We start from the raw sequence: 26,419 nt of genomic DNA on the forward strand, positions 1-26,419 counted from the left end.
TCTGTAAGATTTCATCCATCGCATGGATTTCGATGAGATGGTACTTGAAAGTACTTACTAGTTATCAATTAATTCCACATCAGTACAATTCCTACTACTGTTTTATCTACCACAATTTAACTAACAGTAACATCCACATCTTTCTAATTCCACATTAGTACAATTTTCTACATTTTTCCACTTGAACTCAGTTTTTTCTCTTAGTTTTTTGTTGTGAGAAAAAATAGATTTTAAACTCATAATTTTTTAACACATTAAAATAACTGTTTGAATTCACAGGTATTTATTCGTTTAATCATATCATCGTACAAAAATCATTATTAAATATTTATTTATTAACTAAATATCAACAAAAGTAGAAGTATTTTATCTTAAAAACTTGAAATGATATTGTTTGATTACTTTTGAGGATGAACGCTATGACACAATTATACAGTATGATGATGTGTTAAATTTTCAGCCATCATTGAAATAGAACAATGCTTGTAAATACATATTTATAACACAGAACAACTTCAAAAAACAAAAACAAACAAGACTGTGAAACAATTTGAGGTTAGGAACACTAGTTGTTGTCTTAGCTCGACTAGTTAGTTCGGCCGGATAGAGCTGGAATTTCCCATTCAATTCGGATCAAAAAATTGATCGGCCGGAGACGGCCGTGCCGTATGAACCTGTTGCATTGGACGAGCATCTATTCCTTTCTTTGTTGGGGGATCGTTCGGACGAGTTTGGTAGTTTACGGCCGATGCTACTTCGGATGAAATCGGTTCCAGTGGACGGCCCAACTAATTACTGTGTTCATATTCGTTCTCGAATTCTTTTGCCAAAAATATTTAGCGGCATATTTGGGCCCCCTAAATTTATTTGTTTTTCTCAATCATTGAATCGACATGATGTTTGTGTAAATGAAGTTTAGATATATTACTGTCTATACCAATCATTAGTAAGAAAGAAAGAAAGAAATATTTATTGCCAAAATCATTAAACAAACTTTACAAATGTGAAAAATATAAAAATTTTCATATACAATACATTACAAAAACTTAAAATTAAAATATTTTCCATTTAAACATCGATTATAATATTATCATTGGCGTTACCAGCAAAACTAAGTAGTTTGAGCGATGGCAACGAGTAATCGTTGTTGGTTATAACCAAGTCGGCTATAATTAGTAATTAGTGGCTTCAGATTCTCGAAAATAGAAAAAATATAATAAAGAAAAAAGAAACATATGGAATGTATGAAAAACTAGAAAAAAAATAAAATTTCAATCCGAAAAGAAGAAGTACTAAGATTGAAATACTAAGAGAGCAGAAAAACTAGAATGAATTCATAATAATTTGAAAAACTCAAAAGAAAAAGAGATGATTCATGTAATTATTAATCTACAATTCACTGTACATATGTAATCCATTTAGTAACATAATGTAATTCATTTGTAGCATATATGCAATTCCTTTTGTAAGCAAAGAGAGAATTAGAAAAACAATACAATACAGTACACATGACACAAAAAATAAAACTTAAACTCAGAGAGAGAAAATTAATCTGGGAGTATAGCCCTACTAATAATAAATTCAGAGGAACTGAGGAAGACAGTATATGTACATCAAATTAAAATATTTTAGGTATGATATCTTCTGTCTTTATCCAGCTTTCAATTTTTAATTTAAGTGCTTTTGTAGGTTTTTCTGCAATGAAATGTTCTGGCATAAAATTAATAAGCTTTTTTGTTGTATAGTTGAATTGTCTTCTGCATATAGTTAGATCTGTTCGAGGAACAAAGCATCTATTTACTGATCTAAAACTATAATTAGTTGAATGAGGTGTAAAAAGATGTATATGGTTGCTGATATATTTAACAAGATTTCTGATATACAGTTGCCTAACTGACAGAACTCCGAACTCCATAAAAAGTTGCTTAGATTAAAGTAGTATTAGATTAATGTTATTGAAATTTTACAGTAATTCTTTAATAGTAGCTATCTTATTCAGAGCTGTTTTAACTGTGATTTCCTATTAAGGTAACATTTTTGCAATATATATTTGTGTGAATTGCAGGAGCGCAACGCTGCCACCCTCCTGCTCGCGGCGCTGATGACGCGCGTGTTTGGTGTGCCGCGAACGAAGGGAACAGCGCTCAGCTGGAAGAACCGGATGACAGGGCGCATATTCTTCCAGCGCTACCCACAGCTGTACGGCTACCTGCTCACTGAACTCAGGTCGGTGGAGGCGAGCCAGTGCACTGTTAAACCCACCATCTACCCGGCACTCTTGCTGTTGAGTCGACTCTACCCGTCGTCGCTAGAGGGCACTGATAGCAACCTCAAGGTAAATAACATAACCTTAATTGAATTGCTTGACATGAATACCATGAGTTTGAATTTAAACAAAACAAAATATTTTACATTTTCACTAAATTCAACTGGACTGTTTACTGGATTGTTTACCGAATGTAAACAAAACAAAATATTTTACATTTTCACTAAATTCAACTGGACTGTTTACTGGATTGTTTACTGAATGTAAACAAAACAAAATATTTTACATTCTCACTAAATTCAACTGGACAACCAGAAAATCGCTCCAAGCTGAAACTGCATTCACTTTGCACAAATCATTCAATATGTAACTGCCCAGAAATAGAAAAAAGGAAATGATACTAAATATCTTGGAGTAATAATATTTACTAAACATTCAAAAATGAATCAAAAAATTCAAGTGAGTATCAAAAATGGTAGACAGCGTCTTTCATATTATTGATTCACAATAATGAAATATTCTTGTAAACTATTATGTTAATGTTGAAACTTTCAAAATATTATAATAGCCTATATTGTGAAAATTGGTTTTTCCTCCACCTAATGTCTAAAGTACTTACTTTACTCCCTGAAACATAATACTAAAGTGTCACTTTTTCGCTCTCGGTAGTAAAAAACAGAAAAACTCCCTAGGGAGTAAAAGTGACTCCATTTAAATAACATGGGAAGCATCTCTATTTTAAAAACTTACATGGTAATAGGTTAGAAGGTCTAAGCACAGATGAGAAAGCGTAATAGAGGTGTCTGTCATTGAGTCAACTGAATTCAATACCACAACCAGAAATTTGATCAACTCATGAAATATATGTTAGTATGATATTATATTCTTAATATTAGTAGACGATAAAAATTTATACAATTTTTAAAATATTTTATTCTATTCAAAATACCAGCCAACAAATATTTTTGATCTGCATTCTGCAATAAATTCAAATCTGAACCGCGTGATCTGGAGTCAGCCATTTTTGGTAGCCTGCCCAGCTGATATAATAAATTGTTACAACTTTGGCCGATTGATAGAGCAATCGGCAGTGCCAATCAGACGACCGGTTTTTAGGTTTTAGATTTTAGGTTATGTTGTTAGGAAACATTGTCACCAATACGTAAGTTATTAGAATGATTTAATTTGCAGTTTCTATAAAAAATGTAGATGGAGGAAAAATGTTGTGTACATCACGAGCGAAAAATACTTTTTCTCCCTCAGGAAAATTGTTGCCCTCGGCTTCGCCTCGGGCTTCAAACTTTTTCCCACAGGGAGAAAAAGTCGTACTTTTCACTCTAGATATACAAATAACTATTTCCAAAGCTTAAATGAGTTGAAGATGAACCCTGAAAGTTTATCCACAGCATACTATTTGATGCTTATCATACTGATATGGAGGAATGGTAGATGAAAACTTTTAATGGCAATCTCATATAACTTTTCTGTGTAAAAAACTAAACTGCATTTCTTATGAATTCCATAAATTGAGCAAAATATTGAATATAAATAACTTAAATACCGTTTATCCATGTCATAGTTCAATCAGTTTTACAATATGGATTAGTGATATGGGGTGCTGCATATGATATACACATGGAAAATCTATTTATCTTTCAAAAAAATATAATAAAAACTATATTGAATAAACCAAGGTTATACCCAACAAATCTATTTTTCCTGGATTTTGGTGTTTATACCGTAAGACAACTATATATGTCAAAGTCTTAATAAAATACTTAGTAAAAAATAAAAATATCTTCCCAAAGTTGATCAACAACACTTATCATTTCAGACCGGGTGTAACAGAGGAATTTCAAGTTTATCCTATTAAACTTTCATTGATCAGAAGACAGCTAATTTTTACACAAGCAGTAATAAACTGATCAATGAAATACCTTTTGACTTGGATTTCAAAATTAGTAAAAAGAGCGTCAATGAGTGGATTAAGACTTAAGAGGGAATATTTCTTTAATATATAATTTAATTTTAATTATTTTATTTTCATTTTATAGTCTTTTCTCTGCACAATATTTGTTTGATTTCTTATGATTCTGCTGTTATAAAGTTTCTATTGTAATTATTAGTCAAATTTAACCTCAACTTTCTGCATTATTTCGAAATATTATGTTTTTCTTTTACTGTTTTGCAACTCTCACCAGCGGGCAAAGATTTTCTTTTTGCTGGTGATGCCTAGATTTTATATTTTATTTTAATTTTATTCAAGTATATATATGAGTAATTATGTTTATTTAATTATATTTTCAATGATATGTCATATTATGAGTGGTAGAGAGGATTTAAAAGTCCTAACTCCGCCTAATAAAAGAATTTTTTCATGTTATAAAGAGCTTGTAATATGTTTTGAATATTCTAATTGGCAATAAATAAATGAAAAAAATAATATTATTAAACGAAATTCCAATTGAATGCTGTAAATCACCCCGAAGAGTAAACAGCTAGATGGAAATTCGATGAGCGCTACTATACAACAATTATATGTCAGCCCGGAATCGAACCCAGTACCTCCTAATCGCCTGTCAGGAATGCTTACCCTTACATCAAACTGACAATATTTGGATAGCAGCGCTTATTCTTTACAAAACCATAGCGGCCACCCAGTCTACAGATGGAAATAAATTGGAAGTTGCATTTGGTCAAATGCCAAATAATGGAAATTATTATTAAATGAAATTCCAATTAAATGCTGTAAATCACCCCGAAGACTTCTGCTACTGCAAATATTGACAACCGGGTAAACAGCTAGATGGATATTCGATGAGCGCTACTATACAAAAATTATTCTAAACTTGAGTTACTTTACCTTCAAAATCAAACAAAAATGTCAAATTTAGAAAGTTTTTGCTATTTGTACGCTTCAATTGGCAAGAACCTCACCTGTAGCTCTGTACAGGCCGGGTCCTGTAGCTTTGCTTATCGGCGGAGGGCCACTACACTACAATACTACCTGTTCAAAAACATCGAACCTTTTTGAAAATGTAGCAACAGATGTTCTTTTGTATCTTCTCAAAAGCAACGTGTTGCATCCGAATAGATAGATACACCATGAGCTTTCTGGAGTTACGTCCGTGTAGATTAGCACAACACAGCCTATCAACTGACATTCGTTCTACATGCTCTTTCCATTGTTGGTGATACGTTGCAACTCTCTCATTTATAAAGAATCTTGGTGTGTAGGGAGCTTCCTCCATCTAGGGTCTCTGAAGCCTGATGTTTTTGCAAAGTCGTAAATATCACCCCGCGAACCATAGTAGTAGTAAGTAGTAAAATGTCTTTATTTATAAACAAAATATCATTCATACAAAAAAGTAATTCATACTAAGAAATAACAAAAAACAAAAAGTAAAATTTCAAAAAATTTACATAATTTATAAATTAAAAAACCACAAGACACTATTATGGCATAACCATGAAGATTGTCTGCCAGGAGTCTGTATCTACTAATAATTAAATTCTATTATTAAATCATTTCTTAGTTTCAGAGCCGTTTCCAAAAATGCCGTCATTTTTCTCCAGTCTTTCCCATTTAGCCATTCAATCACTTCTAGTTCGGTAAGTTCAAATTTTCCTAACCATTTTTTTACGAGCACCCCCCAATATCGGATACCCACCCATAAAGTGAAACATATTCTCTACGTCGCCCGTGTTACATAGTGAGCATCGCCACTGTATTTCGTCTCTGTCGTGAGAAAAATTGAGGCGGAAAAGGGATCCCCTTGCTTTAATTATTAAGCTTATCTTCCTCCTATCGGAAAGACACACAAGATAATATCTGTTATCGTTTTGCCGCTCTAACTGTCTATACAACCCATGAAACTGTGCTTCGTTCGCTTTTTGTATCCACTCATCTCTCATCTTCTGTTTCATTCTTTCGCACAAGCAGCTCAACTCCACCTTCCAATCACTCTTTTCATTTAAACATCTTATCAAATTGCACCCGAATTCCTCGTCCCAGCTCCTCCATTCTTTGTACCATGAAATCTTACTTCTTGATATCTTCTCTGCTAATACTCAAGGTAGCTTTCCTCGGGGCAATTTCATTATTATTCTGAAAATAAATTCAATTTATTGGAAAAAAGATACATTGTAGTGAATGTAGTTAATCAGTGTGGATGCGACAGGCACACTGCCCAAAACCGCACTCCACACAAAATAATAAAGAATAATAAGAAAACAAAAACAACTCATACAGAAATTAAACAAACTACAGAATTACATGCTAAATCTTAAAATAAAATACTAATTATTTATATCATTAAATGCTATTCGTATTGTACAATATAAATAATTTTAATTAAAATAAGAAAATAAGTTTAATTGAAATAAGAATAGAGAGAATAAGTTCAACATAAATGAAAAAAAAGTCGACCATTTAAACTAAACAAAATTAAAAAGAAAAAATAAAACAGAGAAGAAATAAGGTAAAGACATATATTTATAGACAGATAGCAGAAGAAGAGAGGAGAGAGAGTGCTTGAAGTTAAACATTGACAAAAGAACTAATATTCAAGTATTATAGAGCATGATTTAATAAAGTCATTCAAAGACGGATTGAAGAGATCGATATCACGAGATACTGTGTTGAAGAGTCTCATGGATCGATTGATGGGTGAGTTATAATCCTGCAACGTTCGAGATCTTGGTATAAAAAACGAAAAATACCTCCCAGGAGAAACAGTCGGCACATAGAAGCCCAATCTTTCCAGGTGAAAAGGATGCTGCGTAAGACCATTAACTACTTTATATAAATGTAAGATGGAGATAGCTTGGAGATTACGTCTGGACTTCAATGTTGGAATTTTGAACATGATTCTGAGTTGTGATGTGGGATATGCAAAATAGGGATAGTGGCCAAACTTTTTAAAATACAGGTAGCGAAGGAATTTATTTTGAACTTTTTCAAAAGAATCAGAATATTCAGCATGATAAGGATCCCAAATAATTGAGGCATACTCCAATCTACTCCTTACCAACGACTTGTACAGATATATTATAGTATCTAAATTACTGAAGTGTTTGCAAGTTCTAATAACAAAGCCCAACAGTCGATTAGAAACATTTAAAATGTGATCAATATGAGAGATGAATCTGAAATCATTTTGAAAATAGACTCCTAAATCCTTACATGATATTTTGATTGGAAGAGCAAAACCATTCATCATGTAAGAGAAATGAAAAGGAAGATTCTGTCTTGAAAATGTCATTATGTGTGATTTATTAACATTAATTTTTAAACCATTCACAGAGCTCCATGTGGTAATCTCATTAATATCCTCTTGTAATGTATCACAATCATTTACGCCGGTAATAGTTTTATATATCTTAACATCATCGGCAAATAAAAGACATTTAGAGTTTTTTAATACATCAGGTAGATCGTTGATCATGATGAGGAATAAAAGAGGACCTAATGATGTACCTTGAGGGACACCAGATACGTTTGCATATAGATCAGAATCACAACCATCATATGACACAAATTGTTTTCTGTCCTTCAGATAAGATGCTATAAATCCTACAGTAGAATTCGAGAAATTATAGGCCAGTAGTTTGTGTAGTAGAACATCATGATTTACAAGGTCAAAAGCCTTTCGGAAATCTATATATATATAAGCGAAATGGCACTCATTCACTCACTCACTCACTCACTCACTCGCATAACTAAAAATCTACCGGACCAAAAACGTTCAAATTTGGTAGGTATGTTCAGTTGGCCCTTTAGAGGCGCACTAAGAAATCTTTTGGCAATATTTTAACTCTAAGGGTTGTTTTTAAGGGTTTAAAGTTCGTCTTTTAGCATGTATATTCTTCTTCTCCCAATCTCTTAATTATAATTGAAATTTCCATATCATATGTTACTATAGAACTATAATCTAAATAGAGTACCTCTTCGAAACAGTTGTTAACTGGCAACTAAATTAATAATTTTGTCAGGTTGGCATTAAGTTGAGTTGACTTTGTTAGGTTGGAACCAAGTTGAAGATTTAAATGCATTTATCGCGGAAAAATTGATTGGGCACTGCTACTTCAATCCTGGGAATATTATGTTACTAGCAGTCAGTCTCGCTTCGCTCGCCATATCCGTTTAGTCTGGACCCCCGACTGGATTGTCCTAACATATGATAAAAATGCCCAAAAGAAAATGCAGGCGAGCGAAGCGAGCCTGCTGATCTCATTCTTGGACGATCCTGTCGGGGGTCCAGGGGGCGGAGCCCCCTGGCTAGACGGATATGGCGAGCGAAGCGAGCCTGACGGCTACAACATCAACCCTCCCAGAAGACTCCAGACCATGCAAAACATCACATGAAAATTCAATTAAATTTGTAGTAGTCGACTTACCAGGTAAAAAGCCGTGTTGCTGTTTATTGAAACTGTTTAACATGTGCTTGTAAATAGAATCGAAAATGATACTTTCAAAAATCTTTGAAAAAACATTTGTCAAGCTTATTGGTCTAAAATTAGCAATGTCTTGCAACATCATCTTCTTTTACCAATGTCTTCAACATGCAACTTTACAATAAATATGAAAATTGGCTCTAAATCTAGTTCCAAATGCATTATGTAATTGGGAGTCGACTGGGGTAGCATGAAAAGTTTCTTAGCGAAAAATCTTGGCAAAGTTTCTAAAATATCATGGCCTTTAAAACCCCCCGCGAACCATACCTCGCCTATATGCCGTTTCAAAGTCACAGAAGCAGAGCTACGCGACGCGCACTGTATGTGAAAACATATCAGGATGGAGATTTCATTGGTTAACTTCGGTTGCGTTCAGAAAGGATGTTCTGGGAGAAGCTAATCTCTGTATTGGTGTTTTCAGATGTCGAGGACAAAATGAGAACTTTACAAACTGAAAACTTGATAAACTGTATCCTTGGTGAACTGAAAACTCGACAAACTTAGAACTTGATGAACTGAAACTTGACGTAAATTATCACTTGATAAACTAAATGACTAAATGTGAAAATGTGTCCATTAAATTAGATAATCACGCCCTGAAGCAAGTTAAAATATTTAAATATCTTGGAAGCATTGTATCAGAAGATGGAAAAGATAGACTGGATATAAAGCGCCGAATCAGAGAAGCTGAGGGCATGTTTATCAGTAAAAGCATAGAGATACAATAGCATAAATAGATATCACATGGTATAGGGCGTTTATGTCGCCCTAAGAAAGTAATTATAAAAGAGAAAAAGAGAGAAAATCAGAACATACAAAGGAGTTGAAAATATTCTTGCAAAAAAAGAAATGCTTACACGCGCCAACAGTTGAAGCTTTCCTCTAAACTGTACCTTAGAGAAACAATAGCTTAAGTACATATCCCATGGTATAGGGCGTTTATGTCGCAACTTTTACTGTTATCTCAAGCCGATCATTGTGGATTTTTACTGTTTTGACCGGGTAAGAGTGTATGAACGGCACAATATCAGAGACTACCAGCGTCATAAAGCTTCACGGGAAAGAACTACCTGGACTATCGGCTAGAGATAACAGTAAAAGTTGCGACATAAACGCCCTATACCATGGGATATCTACTTACGCTATTGCTTCTCTATGGTAAAAGGCAGATTCTTTCCTCAAATAGTCTAACGTTGGAAATAAGAAAGAGACTAATATAGAGTTGCATTTGGAGTATAGCTGTCTTCGGGTCTGAAACGTGGACTATTGGTAAGGCTGAGGAAAAGACTCTAAATGCTTTTGAAGTTTGGTGTTGGAGGCGAATGCTCAAAGTAAAATGGACTGACAGCTACGAATGAGGAGGTATTCCAGAAGGCGGTGAAAAAGAGATCTCTTCTGAATTTTCTCAATGCCAGACGACATTCTTGGATTGGACACATAATAAGACACGACGCATTCACGTCAAGTATTCTGGAAGGTACAGTTGATGGACAAAGGGGTTGTGGCAGACCCCGGCTACAGTATTTAAGACAAATGACGAAGGATCTGGGTGCTATGAGCTATTTACAATGGAAGAGAGTAGCAATGGACAGATTCAGATGGAAGGCTGCCAACCAATCAAACGATTGTGCTGAAAGAAAGAGAAACTAAATGAATGAACTATAGTTTTCCATTAGCATGATATGAGACATGGGACCTCATTTGTATTTAATCAATTGATGTCTCTCTCTCTCTCCAATGGCGCTACAGCCCAAATCGGGCTCTGGCCTCAACCAAAATACGCCTCCATCCATCTCTATCTAACGCCGCTCTCTTCCATCCCCTTAATTGTAACATTTCATTAGCATCCTTTTGCACTCTATCCTCCCATCGCTCCCTTGGTCTCCCTACAGGTCGTCTTCCTCCAGGCTGACCAACTAACACTTTCCTTGGCACTCGTGTTCCAGGCATTCTTTGCACATGCCCTGCCCATCGGAGGCGCATCAATTTTATGTGGGCCGATAATTGGGGCTCTGCATAAAGCTCTTTCAATTCAGCATTCGTACGTATGCGCCATTGTCCATCCTCGCAAACCGGTCCATAGATTCTTCTCAGAATTTTTCTCTCAAACACATCCAAGATACCCGCTGTTCTGGCTGTGATGGTCCAAGCTTCACTACCGTAGCAAACCACCGTTCTTATTATACTCTTATAGAGCTTTATTTTACATATACGGTGTACATTTTTATTCTTGAGTATGCTCAGTAATGAGAAAAATGTTCCATTGGCGGCAAGGATACGTTTTCGAATTTCTTTTTGCTCCTCATTACAATTGGTCACACAACTTCCCAAGTACGTGAAATTGTCAACTACTTGGTAATTCTTCCCACCACACTCCAGAAATGGCCCAAGCCGATTCCTGTTATGTCTTGATTACATTTGTAAATCAATTGATGTAGGAAGATACTATTTTAATAGCTATTCATGTATTTATTTATTTATTTATTTATTGGATAGAGTAAACAATACAGTAGTCGGAAAAGAAAAAACTGAGCGTAAAACGCGACTCCATTGCTCCAGCAAAACAGTTATAATTTTGCGAAAGCAATAAAGAAGTTTTACGCTCGAATTACATATAAAACGTTTTCTACAACTGCAAAATGAGACTTGACTTACTTGACTTAGTTCCTTTGACTCGTTGAGGAGCATAGGGCATCCGAAAATGTTCTCCACTCATCTCTATTGGCTGCGAGCCTCTTAACCTCTGCCCAAGTCTTTCCCTGTTGCCTGTACTCTGCCTCGACCTTTCTTCTCCATGTCATGAGTGGGCGTCCTTGTCTGCGTGATCCCTGGGGGCTCCAGCTCAATGCAGCCTTCTCAATCGCACCATCTTCTTTTCTCAATGTGTGCCCAATCCATCTCCATTTTCTCCTTTTCAGTTCCTCTTGGATTGGACATTGATTTGCTAACTGCCAGAGATTCTCATCGGTGATTACCTCTGGCCAGTAGATGCACATGATGCGACCTAAACATCGATTTATGAAGGTCTGCAGCTGCCCTACAATTCGCCCAGTGATCTTCCATGTTTCACATCCATATAAGCACTGATTTCACGTTGGTATTGAAAATCCGCATTTTTGTTGCCCTAGATATGTTTCTGTTTTTCCATAACTTTTGTCCAAGGCACCATTCGCTTTTCAACTTCGCTTCATCAGAGCCCCCAGTCTTGGTCACTGCACTCCCCAAATACACAAAGGAGTCTACATTCTGGATGCGAGTACCACCCACTTCAAACTGCCTATCTGTTGCTGCATTTGATCTCATTTCCTTTGTCTTTTTCGTATTAATACAGAGACCTGCTTCTTCAGCTTCTTTTTCTAGCCTAAGCAGTTTCTCTTCCATGTCTCTGGAACGCTGGGCTAATAGGCAAATATCGTCAGCAAAGTCCAGGTCTTCCAGCCTCTCTCTTAAACCCCACTGCAGCCCTCTCCTTCTCCCTGTCCGTACATTCCTCATGACCCGATCCAATACCAGCAGGAACAATGTTGGTGACATCACGCAACCTTGACGAACACCTTATTTTATTAGGAATGGCTGGGTAATCTTCCCTTCATGCAGTACCTGGCATTCATAGCCCTCATACATTTTCTCCAGTATTCTAATTATTTTTTCGCCACACTGCACAGAAAGCAGCTGTTTTCCAGTCCCTACGTAGATCTGAAAGACCTTGTTTGCAGACGACGTCAGAAAAGGGTTTCTTTTCCGGTCTAGGCCAGAAAGTTGTCTCTTTCCAGCCGCTCATGGAAGTAGTTAATAAGTCATCCGCTAGATCGGGCGAGTGTCCACTTTCATCATCAGCTGAAGTCGCCATGATTTCAGTTCCAGTTTCGAATCAAACTAATTCGCTTCGCAACCAGTTTTATTCAATTATTTATTGTTGATTAGTGCATTCCGAATTTTCAAAAATGCTTGAAGATGACTGTGGTATTCCAAGTGAAATTTTAAAAGAATCTGAAATCCTGACTGCAAATCTTCTACCACTAAAATCAAGAGATAGGTACGATAGCTTAACGAGTATTCTTTATTTTGTATTCTTTATTTATTTTGTCAGCAATACCTGTAGTGTGGCGAAAAATATCGTTCGCACCACGGGCAAAAATGTTTTTCCAGCTCTCAATCTTTTCTAGTCCTCGGCCTACGGCCTCGGACTTGAAAACCGATTTCGAGCTGGAAAAATCTCATTTTCTGCTCTAGGTGCGAAATATACTATTACTGGGATTCCATACTCTCTTAAATTTTTCCACTGTCTTAAGTTTTGCAAAATGAGACTGCAAAACAATAAATATTATTGAAAGTAATAATAAATGACATTTTCCTGCACCTACTGTCTAAAGTAATTACTTTACTCCCTGAAACCTAATAATAAAGTGTCACTTTTTCTCTCTCGGTAGTAAAAAACAGAAAAACTCCCTAGGGAGTAAAAGTGACTCCATTTAAATAACATGGGGAGCATCTCTATTTTGAAACTTACATTGTAATAGGTTAGAAGGTCTAAGCTCAGATGAGAAAGCATAATAGAGGTGTCTGTCATTGAGTCAACTGAATTCAATACCACAACCAGAAATTTGATTAACTATTCTTAATATTAGTAGACGATAAAAATTTATACAATTTTAAAAATATTTTATTCTATTCAAAATACCAGCCAACAAATATTTTTGATCTGCAATTTAAATCTGAACCGCGTGATCTGGAGTCAGCCATTTTTGGTAGCTGCTCAGCTGATATAATTGTTATAACTTTTGCCGATAGATAGCGCAATCGGCAGTGCCAATCAGACGACCGGTTTTTAGGTTTTAGATTTAGGTTATGTTGTTAGGAATCATTGTCACCAATACGTAAGTTATTAGAATGATTTTATTTGCAGTTTCTATAAAAAGATGTAGATGGAGGAAAAATATTGTGTACATCACGAGCGAAAAATACTTTTTCTCCCTCAGGAAAATTGCTGCCCTCGGCTTCGCCTCGGGCTTCAAACTTTTTCCCACAGGGAGAAAAAGTCGTACTTTTCACTCTAGATATACAAATAACTATTTCACTTTCAGTTGGATGCTTTTATACCAGCCATAACGAATTGTGCCAGCTCAACTGTGATGAAAACCAGACTGCTCTCTGCCAGAGCTATTGTCTCGTTGGTCACACCCGATATATTCGTGTCACATCTCAAGTATCTGTTCACAAAGATATTTGATAGCACCAAAGAAAATACAACTCATGGTCTGCTTCTACAGGTGAGGTTTTTCAATTTTCAAATCAAACACTATTTTCTCGTTCTCTATAGAGATTGTTTTGTTTTCACACTTTAGTTGTGACGCTCATGATATCGTTAGGCTATATTTTCACTCAGTGCACTCAGTATATATAATAGTAATAATAATAAATTAATTTATTCTTCCAATTTACACATTACACATAATCAGAAATTATGAATAGTACAGTAGATATATAACAACAACAATCTTGCAAATTATAAAAAATAAAGATAATATAAAAATAATAAAAATAATACAATTACACGTTGTACAAAGAAATCACAATAATTCATTTACATCAAAAGAAGAATAAATAATTTCAAGTACCCCGAGGACTAAAAGTCCTGTTTGGGGCACCTTCATATTTTTAATTAAGAAAAAAGCAATGAATTATTTTGCCGAGTCGGAACTTGCATAATATGACAGGGTGAGGAATTTTAGTTTAGAAAATACATGTATATTAAATTGTTATCTAATTTCCCTTCATTTGAAAAGAATAACCAACAATCAATGCACATTCCAGGCAATTAGCAGACTAATAAATTTCATTTTATAAATTTCTGTCCATAAGTATCAACATTTTAGGAAAATTACTCAAGTAGCTTGAATAATAATATTATCTTCACACAATTTCCAAGAGAGAGAAAGACATTCATACAATGAGACCCGTAAATTCATATCTATTCTACTCTTGAGAATAAACTCTCCACATCATTTTGTAATAGAAGCCAAGCTTTTACTTCATTTTAAAAATGTTTTTATTATTGATTTGCTTCAATTCTACCGGCAAGTTGTTGAATGTTCGGGGGGCTACATACAAGTAAAATCTTCGGAATATTTCCTTATATGGTCGCGGAGGTATTAGCATGTCCCCTGATCTCAAGTCCTGTCTCCTGTCCCGCTCTATTTCTAAATTTGTTTCTCTTTCTCTTCCAAAATCTTGGAATAGTTTTAAAAAATACAGGTATCTGAGAGGGAGCAAATTCCAGCTTCTAAATATAGCCAAAGACGAATGTATCATAGGTTTTTATAATGTGTATCATTTCGGGTGTAAACCAAGGCTCTTGGTATCGTCAAGAGTATTACAACAGTCGAAATTCAAAACATTGGATAGTTACAGAATTGTTACAGTAACTAACCTACCAATAATTATGTATTTATGCTTTGATTTCTTTTCTAGGCGATTGAACTGCTCCGATCGATACCCACACTCTCAGATACAGATGAAGACAAACTGAAGCAAGAAAGTGAACAATGGATCAGTCATATTTCGAAGATATTCGAAAGCAAAACGTTGAGTAACAGCCTCATAGTATGCAGCGCTTACATTGTGGTTCTCTCTCTTCTTCACAGCAAATACGTCATGAAAAGCAACGAGCTCTGGTTGAGGCTTGGAAGTCAAATTGAAAAACATTTATTCAGCACAAAAAAGAATTCAGTTGGCGAAAATGAGTTCGCTGTAGCTGCCACTGATTTCTTGCTTGAAATGATGGTGAAGAACGTTAATCAATCACAGAAATGTCGAGAGAAAGTTGCAGGGTTGAATATACATCTAGTTTGTCTACTCTCGCATAAACTGTACGAAGTGAAAAACAAGGCATTCGATTTTATGTTGTACCTGTTGAAACCGTATGACGACTCTGATGACTGTTTTGACTTCGGTACTCCAACTTCACTCCTCAAAGATTCGATTCTCAACAGTGATGTCCTGTCACGGATGATTCTGTCGTTTTTCTTCTCGTCGAAGATACACACCCAAGATTTTTTGAAAGTGTTGGAGGTGGTTACGCACCACCCGAAAGCGCTCACGTTTGTCAAGAAATCGGGAGGTTTGGACTTGATTTTGGATCTGTGTAGGTCGGATAACGAGACGACCGTTTGTCTGGCCTTGGAGTGTTTGCTGAAGGCACTTCATCTCATGGTAAGACTAAAAAAACAGAAAAACTCCCTAGGGAGGAAAGGTGACTCCATTTAAATAACATGGGGAGCATCTCTATTTTGGAACTTACATTGTAATAAATTAGAAGGTCTAAGCTCAGATGAAAAAGCATAATAGAGGTGTCTGTCATTGAGTCAACTGAATTCAATACCACAACCAGAAATTTGATCAACTCATGAAATATATGTTTGTATGATAATTATTATATTCTTAATATTAGTAGGCGATAAAAATTTATACAATTTTAAAAATATTTTATTCTATATTTTTGATCTGCAATTCAAATCTGAACCGCGTGATCTGGAGTCAGCCATTTTTGGTAGCTGCTCAGCTGATATAATTGTTACAACTTTTGCCGATAGATAGCGCAATCGGCAGTGCCAAACAGACGGCCGGTTTTTAGGTTTTGGATTTAGGTTATGTTGTTAGGAATCATTGTCACCAATACGTAAGTTATTAAAATGATTTTATTTGCAGTTTCTATAAAAAATGTAGATGGAGGAAAAATGTTGTGTACATCACGAGCGAAAAATACTTTTTCTCCCTCAGGAAAATTGCTGCCCTCGGCTTCAAACTTTTTCCCACAGGGAGAAAAAGTCGTACTTTTCACTCTAGATATACAAATAACTATTTTGGTTAGGTTGGAATAAGAGAATAACTACTAATATCGGGGGACTGAGCTTTGCTCTGGAGTGTAAAAGCATACAAAATTTGTAACAAAAGATTGAATTTATAGTTATTTATTCATTTTCTCAGTCGAACAATTATTTTTACAGTTATATGAGGAGGCACAACAAGCTTCTGCCCAAAACTGTCCCTTTTCAAATTCACACTACATTCAAAATCAAAATCTAGGTTAAGCCACTATCACTCATCAAAATAACAATTCATTCACACTTCAAAAAACAAAGACATCATTAATTACAAATAGATATACTATGAATTCGATTTAGAATTATATACTATGTTTGCTACAATATTTGTTAATATACTACTATGTACTATTCTACAGTGACAGCATCTAGTTTCTATTTTGAACTTTCTGAAGTAAACATGTTTTCTAAAAAAAAGAGAAATGAACGAAAATAAGTTTCTCTTGCTGAATTTTTGTCTCTCGTGAGATCAGCTGGATGATCCCACACATGCACTCGTCCACTCTCTTCCATTACGGTATCGACAGACGACAAAATTTACAGCTGTTTTTCCAAGGACGTATTTATCCTCTTAATGTCCTTCAGCGAGTTATCCTAGGGTTGAGACCTAGTGTAATCGAATCTTCATATCATAAACCTACTTTGTTCCAAATTTCGTGAGAATCGTTAGAGCCGTTTTCGAGATCCGGTCACATACAGATATATTTATATATATATATATATATTATATATATATATATATATATATATATATATATATATATATACATAAAAACTTATAAACAGAAATTGCTCGTTTAGTCTAGTCTATTAAATTAGAATAATTTAAAACTGTTAATGACAGATAGTTTTTATAACATTATTAATAATAAAATACAACTTACCTCCATAATCTGGAAGTTAGCCATTATAACGTGGACCTCACTATAGTGTCTATTCAATAAACCTCACAATAAATCTCCCCAGAACTTTTAAAACTTCATGAGTGATAATCTCAAACTACTATGCATTAGAAAATCAATGAATCTCATTTATTAAAAGTGTTCTCTACATTTGATTACAGGAGCCTGATTCGAAAGCTGATGTTTCGTGCTATAATTTGGAATTAATATGTGATATCGTTGTGAAAAATTGTTCACCCGAATCAAATCTGGATTATCGCATAGTTATTACAAAGTGGTTCAATTCTGAGTCTTTTACCATACTTCCTCATCTATCAGATTTGAACAGTAAGTAGTGTAACAGTCACAGTAATAGTAAGTATTATCATAAAGAAAATATAGTATAAAAAGATATCCCATGGTATAGATCGTTGATTTTCTAACTCATCGTTGATTTTGATAATTCAAGCCGATTACCGACTAATACTGTCTATTATTACTGTTTTGGCCGGGTGATAGTGTAAGAACGGCACAGTATGAAGGATTACCAGCGCCACATAGCGTTACAAAAAAGAACAACGTAGACTATTAGCTTGAGTTAACAGTAAAATGTGGAGCATAAACGGCCTATACCATGGGATATGATGATGATGAGTTCAAGTTTGAGTTTCACGCTCAATTTTGATAATTTCATCAATTTTTAAACTCAAGTTTTGAAAACTGTACAGTTTACAGTTTGGTGCGATATTTTTATTCTTTTCGGTTTTCAATCAAATTAAATTCTAAATTTTGGTTTGTATATTTCTGGACTCTGAATTTGATTCAAAGTGAAGCAACATAACCTACCTTTTAAACATTGGCTTACTTCTATCAAAATTCGGAAATGGAACAGTTTTGGGCTAGGTCTGTTGGTCCTTTTCTAATCATGTTTTTGATTTGTGCATTGGTTAATGTAAATGAATAAATATATTCTTGTGCTATCTTTTCTCTATGGTATTATCTACTCTTGAATAATACGTTTGAGTTTGTATTGTTTTTGATTAGAACAAAATTTCACCTACGTCTGTGGTTTGTGTTAAATTCTCAAGAACACTTCAATTTAATGGTTTGAATGGAAGAACTCACACACACTGAATCGGGCATGGCGTGGAACGGTGTGATAAGGCAATCTCCATAAGATCAACTCTTTGTATAACCAAGCCGCGCCTCCTCAGGTGTGCTTAGCCTTAGCTTAATCTGATGCACTATATTTTTATGAAAATTATCCAACAATCAGTATTCACATTAATTTATATCTCGATATGGACTTCCTTTGTGCTTAGTTAGTTGTGCAGTAGTTTGTATTTTTAGTTATAGTTGAATGCAGCTTGCTGGGAATTGAATGGTATATCACCTTGCTGCTAATTTTCCCGTGCATATTCGATATTTACAGCATTTCGAGTTCTACAACCAAAGTTTAGACGCCGTTCGTACCGCGGCATCATTAAGAATTGAAATTTTGTGAATAAGTAGAAAGAAAATTGAGATACAGATCTACCGACAGCTGTTGGATGACGCAATGATTATAACAGCTGATTTTAATTTCTGTGTGGCCAGCTCACAAATCTTCTCCCATAAGGATTACATGCCAACTTTGAAGGACCGTAGGAAAGAGTCCTGAAGTCGGATTATAAATTTGATAGGCCATAAACCTGGTCCTGAACATAACGAACAAAACTAAAAAAAAATCATCAAATTTGGTGCACACATAAAAAAGCTATTGAATGTTAAAATTTAAGGTCCTGTTTAACATCAAAAATAATTTAGCCTATTTAATACGAATATTCCAATATGAAACGGTGCGAAACGGAAAACAAATGCAATTGAGATAAAGGAAAGATTACAACTATAATCAACAATCGAAATTTCTGATTATAATAATCAGATAATAATTTGAGGGCTACTCGCTTAGCTGATTGAATCAAATACCTACAAGATTCAAATCCTGAAAACACAATATTATGTAGGTTTAAACTGCCCGAAATGTGACAGCCTAAAATTATTGAATTCTCAAGACAGAATCCTTCAGGTAACCAATGCCTTAACTCAACAACTAACTTCTCAAACGGTTCAAAGAATACGGGCCTCGAAAGAAAAATTCAAAATCTATTTATGTGAAAAAACATGCAGCCTTGATTCACAGACCAAAAGTCGACTCACTATGGTTTGTATAGCATGGAGCTAAAAACCATAATATTGCCTTCACGAGACGTGATAAAACACACGTTTCATCTTTGTACATTGAAGATCTTCTCGCTTTATCAATAATTATATTTAATAATTAAATCCGCGACCAGATTTCCAATTCACAAAATAATATTTCAAAAATTGAATGGGTTTTTGATGTCATGTATGACAATTGCCATTATCAAGTGATTGGAAAATAAATTACCACTAAATAAATACTACTGCAAGCTTCTTATTTTCCAATCACTTGATAATGGCGACATTATATAGCTGAAACATGTCGTCATTGAAAAAATTACTAGGGTACTTGGATTCCTAATAAATTTTTGACCGAAGCGAAGCTGAGGTCTTAGTTTCGACTCAATCGGCTTTCGTCTGTTTGTTTGTTTGTACCGCAGTTACAGTCGCAGTTATTGTCCGATTTAGATGAAATTTGGTATGCAAGCTCTTTGAAACAAGGCGCAGAAACGTATGTGTAACGATTTTTGATAAAACCTCTGGTTTTTTGTAATATTTGAAAAATCAAACTAACCTCAATCCAGAAAGGATGTGTCTTTGAAGATACAGCGATTCATTGCCATACTTTTTCGCATCTATTGTTACGAGCACATGGTGGGCGAGTCGATTAGACCGTGGTCTGTCACTCTGTGCGACCCAGGTTCTCAAATTCTCGTTCCTGCCAGATTTTTTTTGCAGATAATACTAATATTGTTTTATCTTATTCTAATAATATATCATTATAAAATAAATTATTATGATGAGATAGAATAATTAAATTAATCATCTTATTATTATTATTATTATTATTATTATTATTATTATTATTATTATTAAATTGATTTCACTAATTGATTGGATAAATTATTTTAAAAAAATCTTTATTGTATTGGAGTCCAATACTGCAGTTGTAGAGAAAAATGTATATGTAAAGGTATAAATGTATTTTTTTTCCTTTTTGTGTAGTTGAGAATTTGATATTGTGGTAATTATTAACATTAAATTAAAAAGACCAAGAAATTGTCAAAAAACTACAGATTTATTGATACTTAGAAATACCGGTTTCGGTAATTACACCATTGTCAATCTCTGATAAACTCTGATAATGACCGAAACCGGTCTTTCTGAGTATCAATAAATCTGTGGTTTTTTGACAATTTCTTAGTCTTTTTCATTTAAAAGGTATGTATTTGATATAAAAGTACTCCTTGATAAGTCCGGTGTCCCTGGAAACAGTGTCTCTAGCACTTTCAATGGAGAAAATAATAGATGACAATCATGGCTAAATATTCGCAATATACTGTACTTACTGTACTGGCCCTTTTCATCATATTGAAAGTTGTATCCATGAGCGAGGTCTACTGTTCGCAGAACTACTAGTTATTTATATTTAAAATTCACCTTAATATGGAGAAATTCCACAATATCTCTGTACATGGTGTAAAAATATTAATATAATATGTTGGTTTTCAGGGTTACGTCTATGGAACGCTTTAATGAGACTTTGCTGTGATGAGGATCTAGAAGTACATGCGGCTCTATTTTCAACGTTCTGTCAAGTGAAAACGATTCACTTGTTTATGAGCAAATTTGTCATCGAAGAGACCAGCGACATTGTGAAGATGATGGCGCTAACTGCCTGGACCGTCGGCACATTTGATCTCGAAATATTCAACAACGAGCCAGATGTAAGTGCTTTGAGAGTAATTTCTTTAATTAATTTTGTTTTTAATTGACCGAGCGAAGTGAGGTCTAAGATTCAAGTTGACGGTTTGGCATTTCTCTTAATTTTAAAATGTTTATATGTTGCGCATTTACGGCGAAACGCGGTAATAGATTTTCATGAAATTTGACAGGTATGTTCCTTTTTAAATTGCGCGTCGACGTATATACAAGGTTTTTGGAAATTTTGCATTTCAAGGATAATATAAAAGGAAAAAGGAGCCTCCCTCATACGCCAATATTAGAATAAAAATAATGCTAGAATTATTCATCACAAATCAGCTGTCGAGTGGATTATAAATCGCATGCCATGACGCATGCAATTCAATATCTCAATGTAACTTGGTAAAAAATCATCAGCTGTGTAGACTATCAATTGCATGCCTCATTGAATGCAATGTTTATGCACTATTTATTGCGTACAATAACGCTTGCAATTAATAACTAAAATAACATAGTAATGTCTCTCGAACTTTCTCTGCTTTGAACCCGGGCTGTCCTGTTGCCAGTATGTCTTGAAGGAGATTAGCTTTTGATGTTAGCTTTTTTTTATAACACCAACCCGAACAGCCATTAGCCATTTTCAAACTGGTATCAGCCATTTTTAAACCGATATCTCGCCGACACGACATCAGACAGTATTTACTCTGATGGACAGTATAAGAGGAGGCTGCGGTTTATAACAGCGTGAGGTCTACTGTTCACAGAACTTCTAGTCTATCTAAACTCAAAATATATTTCTTGTGAGTGTTTGCTATGAAAATTGAACTAACGTTTAGTCGTGTCTTTAATAAAATAAGGTTACCAAAGTCCGTGCAAACCTTAGTTTGTAGCTCGAGGTTTTATGGCCAATATTACAATATATTGTAATATATAGGAGCACACTGTTGACGTTTTTATGCTGATTCTTTCTAGCGGGTGGCCACTAACGACTGGGCAAGTGCTGAATATTTGTGAACACATATTTATGTTCGTCTATGTTGAAGCGAGAGACTTCCAACATAAAATAAACAACCAGTATCAATAAATAAATAAACTGCTAAAAAATTACAAATTATAATGAAACAAAAATAATAATTTAACCTCTAATAGAGTAGTGAATGAAAAATAAATAGCATAAAATCGAAGATACAAAAACCTAACCTCAAAAATTTTGTTGGAGGTCTTTCGCTGTGATGACACAACAATTTATAACGGCATGTGTGTACACACATGCTTATTATGCATGTCCTATCGTTAGTGTCCAGCCTTATACTTCATCTTGTATGTTTCATTTTTTAAATCTTGATGACGAATTTCTGTAATTTTGAAATGATGCTTGTGAATCAATCAATCTCTATACATCAAAATGTACATGAATGCGTCTCTCTTTATTTATTAATATCGGGGCACCGAGCTTCGCTCGTTATTTTTATTTATTGATAAACAGAACACAATTCTCTAAAATGATTGTATTTATATTCTACAGCTGGCTATACGTCATCTTATGAATTTCTGGGATGCTAAATTTTGATTTTTCACATACTCACTCGCTCACTCACTTTTTTACTATCCACAGCTGTTTCAGCCAAGGATGAATTTTTCTTTTAATGTCGTTCAGCGAGTTTTCCCAAGGATGAGACCTAGTGCAATCGAATTTTTATATCAGAAGAGAGCGGTCCGGGTGATTTCTGGGGCGGGCTATCTAGATCACTGTAAGCCCCTTCTATCTAAGAATGGCATTCTATCCGTCATTAATGAGTTCATCTATCAATGTTTGAAGGATATACATCAGATGCAGGATAGGCTACCAAAGAGCAATGACATTCACAGTCACTTCACAAGAAACCGTGAGAGTATATATATACCAAGATGCAGACTTGAAAAGTCCAAGTCGAGCTACCCTGTGATAGGCTACAAATTCCATAACTTGCTACCAACTCAAGTTAGATCCTTGCCGAATAAACGTTTTCTCCAAGTACTTAGATCCTGGTTGATTGCGAATCAATTTTACTCAGTAGAGGAATTCATTACTGCTGATCACAACACCCTAGTCAATTTAATATAATGCTTTTTTTTGTCTATTGATACCCAAGTACAGGAGAAATTATCTGATCTAATTGTAAATTTGCTTTTACTGATCGGTTTTATTTTATTTATTATTGTCTATTGTATGTATTGTATCTGTGCAATTTATTGTATGTTTCTCTAATGTGAATTGTGACTTGGCTATATGTAACTTATATGTTCAACTGGCCCAATAAAAACTTGAAACTTGAAACTTGAATATCTCAATGTAACTTGGTAAAAAATCATCAGCTGTGTAGACTATCAATTGCATGCCTCATTGAATGCAATGTTTATGCACTATTGATTGCGTACAATAACGCTTGCAATTAATAACTAAAATAACATAGTAATGTCTCTCGAACTTTCTCTGCTTTGAACCCGGGCTGTCCTGTTGCCAGTATGTCTTGAAGGAGATTAGCTTTTGATGTTAGCTTTTTTTTTATAACACCAACCCGAACAGCCATTAGCCATTTTCAAACTGGTATCAGCCATTTTTAAACCGATATCTCGCCGACACGACATCAGACAGTATTTACTCTGATGGACAGTATAAGAGGAGGCTGCGGTTTATAACTGCGTGAGGTCTACTGTTCACAGAACTACTAGTCTATCTAAACTCAAAATATATTTCTTGTGAGTGTTTGCTATGAAAATTGAACTAACGTTTAGTCGTGTCTTTAATAAAATAAGGTTACCAAAGTCCGTGCAAACCTTAGTTTGTAGCTCGAGGTTTTATGGCCAATATTACAATATATTGTAATATATAGGAGCACACTGTTGACGTTTTTATGCTGATTCTTTCTAGCGGGTGGCCACTAACGACTGGGCAAGTGCTGAATATTTGTGAACACATATTTATGTTCGTCTATGTTGAAGCGAGAGACTTCCAACATAAAATAAACAACCAGTATCAATAAATAAACTGCTAAAAAATTACAAATTATAATGAAACAAAAATAATAATTTAACCTCTAATAGAGTAGTGAATGAAAAATAAATAGCATAAAATCGAAGATACAAAAACCTAACCTCAAAAATTTTGTTGGAGGTCTTTCGCTGTGATGACACAACAATTTATAACGGCATGTGTGTACACACATGCTTATTATGCATGTCCTATCGTTAGTGTCCAGCCTTATACTTCATCTTGTATGTTTCATTTTTTAAATCTTGATGACGAATTTCTGTAATTTTGAAATGATGCTTGTGAATCAATCAATCTCTATACATCAAAATGTACATGAATGCGTCTCTCTTTATTTATTAATATCGGGGCACCGAGCTTCGCTCGTTATTTTTATTTATTGATAAACAGAACACAATTCTCTAAAATGATTGTATTTATATTCTACAGCTGGCTATACGTCATCTTATGAATTTCTGGGATGCTATATTTTGATTTTTCACATACTCACTCGCTCACTCACTTTTTTACTATCCACAGCTGTTTCATCCAAGGATGAATTTTTCTTTTAATGTCGTTCAGCGAGTTTTCCCAAGGATGAGACCTAGTGCAATCGAATTTTTATATAATAAACCTACTATGTTCCAAATTTCGTGAAAATCGTTAGAGCCGTTTTCGAGATCCGTTAAACATAAATAACCATATATAAAAATAGCCAGATATAAAAATAACCAGATGTCTAAATACAGAATTTTTCGCTTAATATAATAGGATTTTCAACAAAATAATAAAATAAATACAAGTAAAAAACAACATCAATAAATAAATACATCAACAATAGATAGTCTAAAAACATAATGTGTTGGCACTTTAATATTCTTCATAACTGTATAATTCCAATTCAACGATATACTTTTTCAGTTTTTTTTTAAACCTTGTAATATATTTTTCATGTTTAATACTAGTAGGAAGGTAAGTAATGAATTTGATGCCCATATAGGTTGGGCTTTGTTTGTACTTCTCTTTACTATGTTCTTTGATAATAAAGTTGTTCCTATTTCGTGTATTAAAGTCATGCACACTAGATTGCCTGGGGAATTTGTCTTCATTAATTTTACGTGTAGTATTGTTTTGTAAATATAAAGTCCATACACCGTCATTCTAACTTTTTAAAAAATGTCCTGCACGACTCTTGTCTATTTAAATTGTTGAACAATTCATAACTATTTTAAATTGTTGAACATCAACATTCTAACAGTGTATACTGTAAACAAATAATGTAAATGCTGCAATAAATTAAATGAAATTTTATGAATTATGTTGACAGGATAAGGCTTTCGACAGTGGCGAACTATCAGCAACCTTCGAGGAACCAGTTCTGAGTGCGATAGCGGCCGGCCACCTGCAGAACTTCCTCATAGAAAACGACAAACTGATGAAAACGGAAATCGGCGAAGAGTTTATCAGTTGGATGGCTAGCAGCTGTGGCATAGGTGCCCTGGCGATTGCTCGAACCATTTCCGACATTGGCAACATCATCGAAACGGAAATATCCCAGAAGTCTGCTCAACTGGGCACCAGCTATTGCAACTTCCTCAAACCAGGCTTCAAAACAATAGTATTGTCACAAATTAAGATGAAAAATTTGTCTCAATACTCGTGATAGTTACTTGATATTCTTGTAGAAATTCAAAACATTAGTATTTTTTCAAATTAAGATGAGAAATTTGTCTCAATATTCGTGATGGTTATTCGATTATCTTGTAGAACTATCATAGATTAATATTTCTCTAATTCTTATCAAACTTTTAATACTAAAAACTAGTCCTTTCATAGCTTCTCACATATCAGTAGCCTAATAGTGTTCTTGTCCGATACAGTGAAAATATTATTCCCTTGTATTCTTATTAGACTATTCATACCCGCTTGGTCGGGCTATGTGTGAATAGTCCCATTAGAAATCATGGGAATAATATTTTCACTGAATCAGACTCAGACACGTACTCGGATACTGATATGTGACTATCTGCCTTTA

The 26,419-nt window shown here is 34.6% G+C and overlaps 1 protein-coding gene across 1 annotated transcript in view; it reads left to right on the forward strand.

Moving 5' to 3' along the window:
* LOC111062741 (thyroid adenoma-associated protein homolog) overlaps positions 1-26,104 on the forward strand; it is a 37,417-nt gene extending 11,313 nt beyond the window's left edge. The window contains exons 4-9 of the mRNA XM_039437509.1: positions 2,066-2,335; positions 13,807-13,992; positions 15,194-15,934; positions 17,669-17,834; positions 21,183-21,397; positions 25,712-26,104. Coding sequence (XP_039293443.1) covers positions 2,066-2,335; positions 13,807-13,992; positions 15,194-15,934; positions 17,669-17,834; positions 21,183-21,397; positions 25,712-26,047 — 1,914 coding nt within the window. The 3' untranslated portion in view covers positions 26,048-26,104. The remainder of the gene's footprint in view (positions 1-2,065; positions 2,336-13,806; positions 13,993-15,193; positions 15,935-17,668; positions 17,835-21,182; positions 21,398-25,711) is intronic.
* The last annotated feature ends 315 nt before the right edge of the window (positions 26,105-26,419 follow it).

The sequence above is a fragment of the Nilaparvata lugens genome, chromosome 11, assembly GCF_014356525.2.
Source record: "Nilaparvata lugens isolate BPH chromosome 11, ASM1435652v1, whole genome shotgun sequence".
Lineage (NCBI taxonomy): Eukaryota > Metazoa > Arthropoda > Insecta > Hemiptera > Delphacidae > Nilaparvata > Nilaparvata lugens.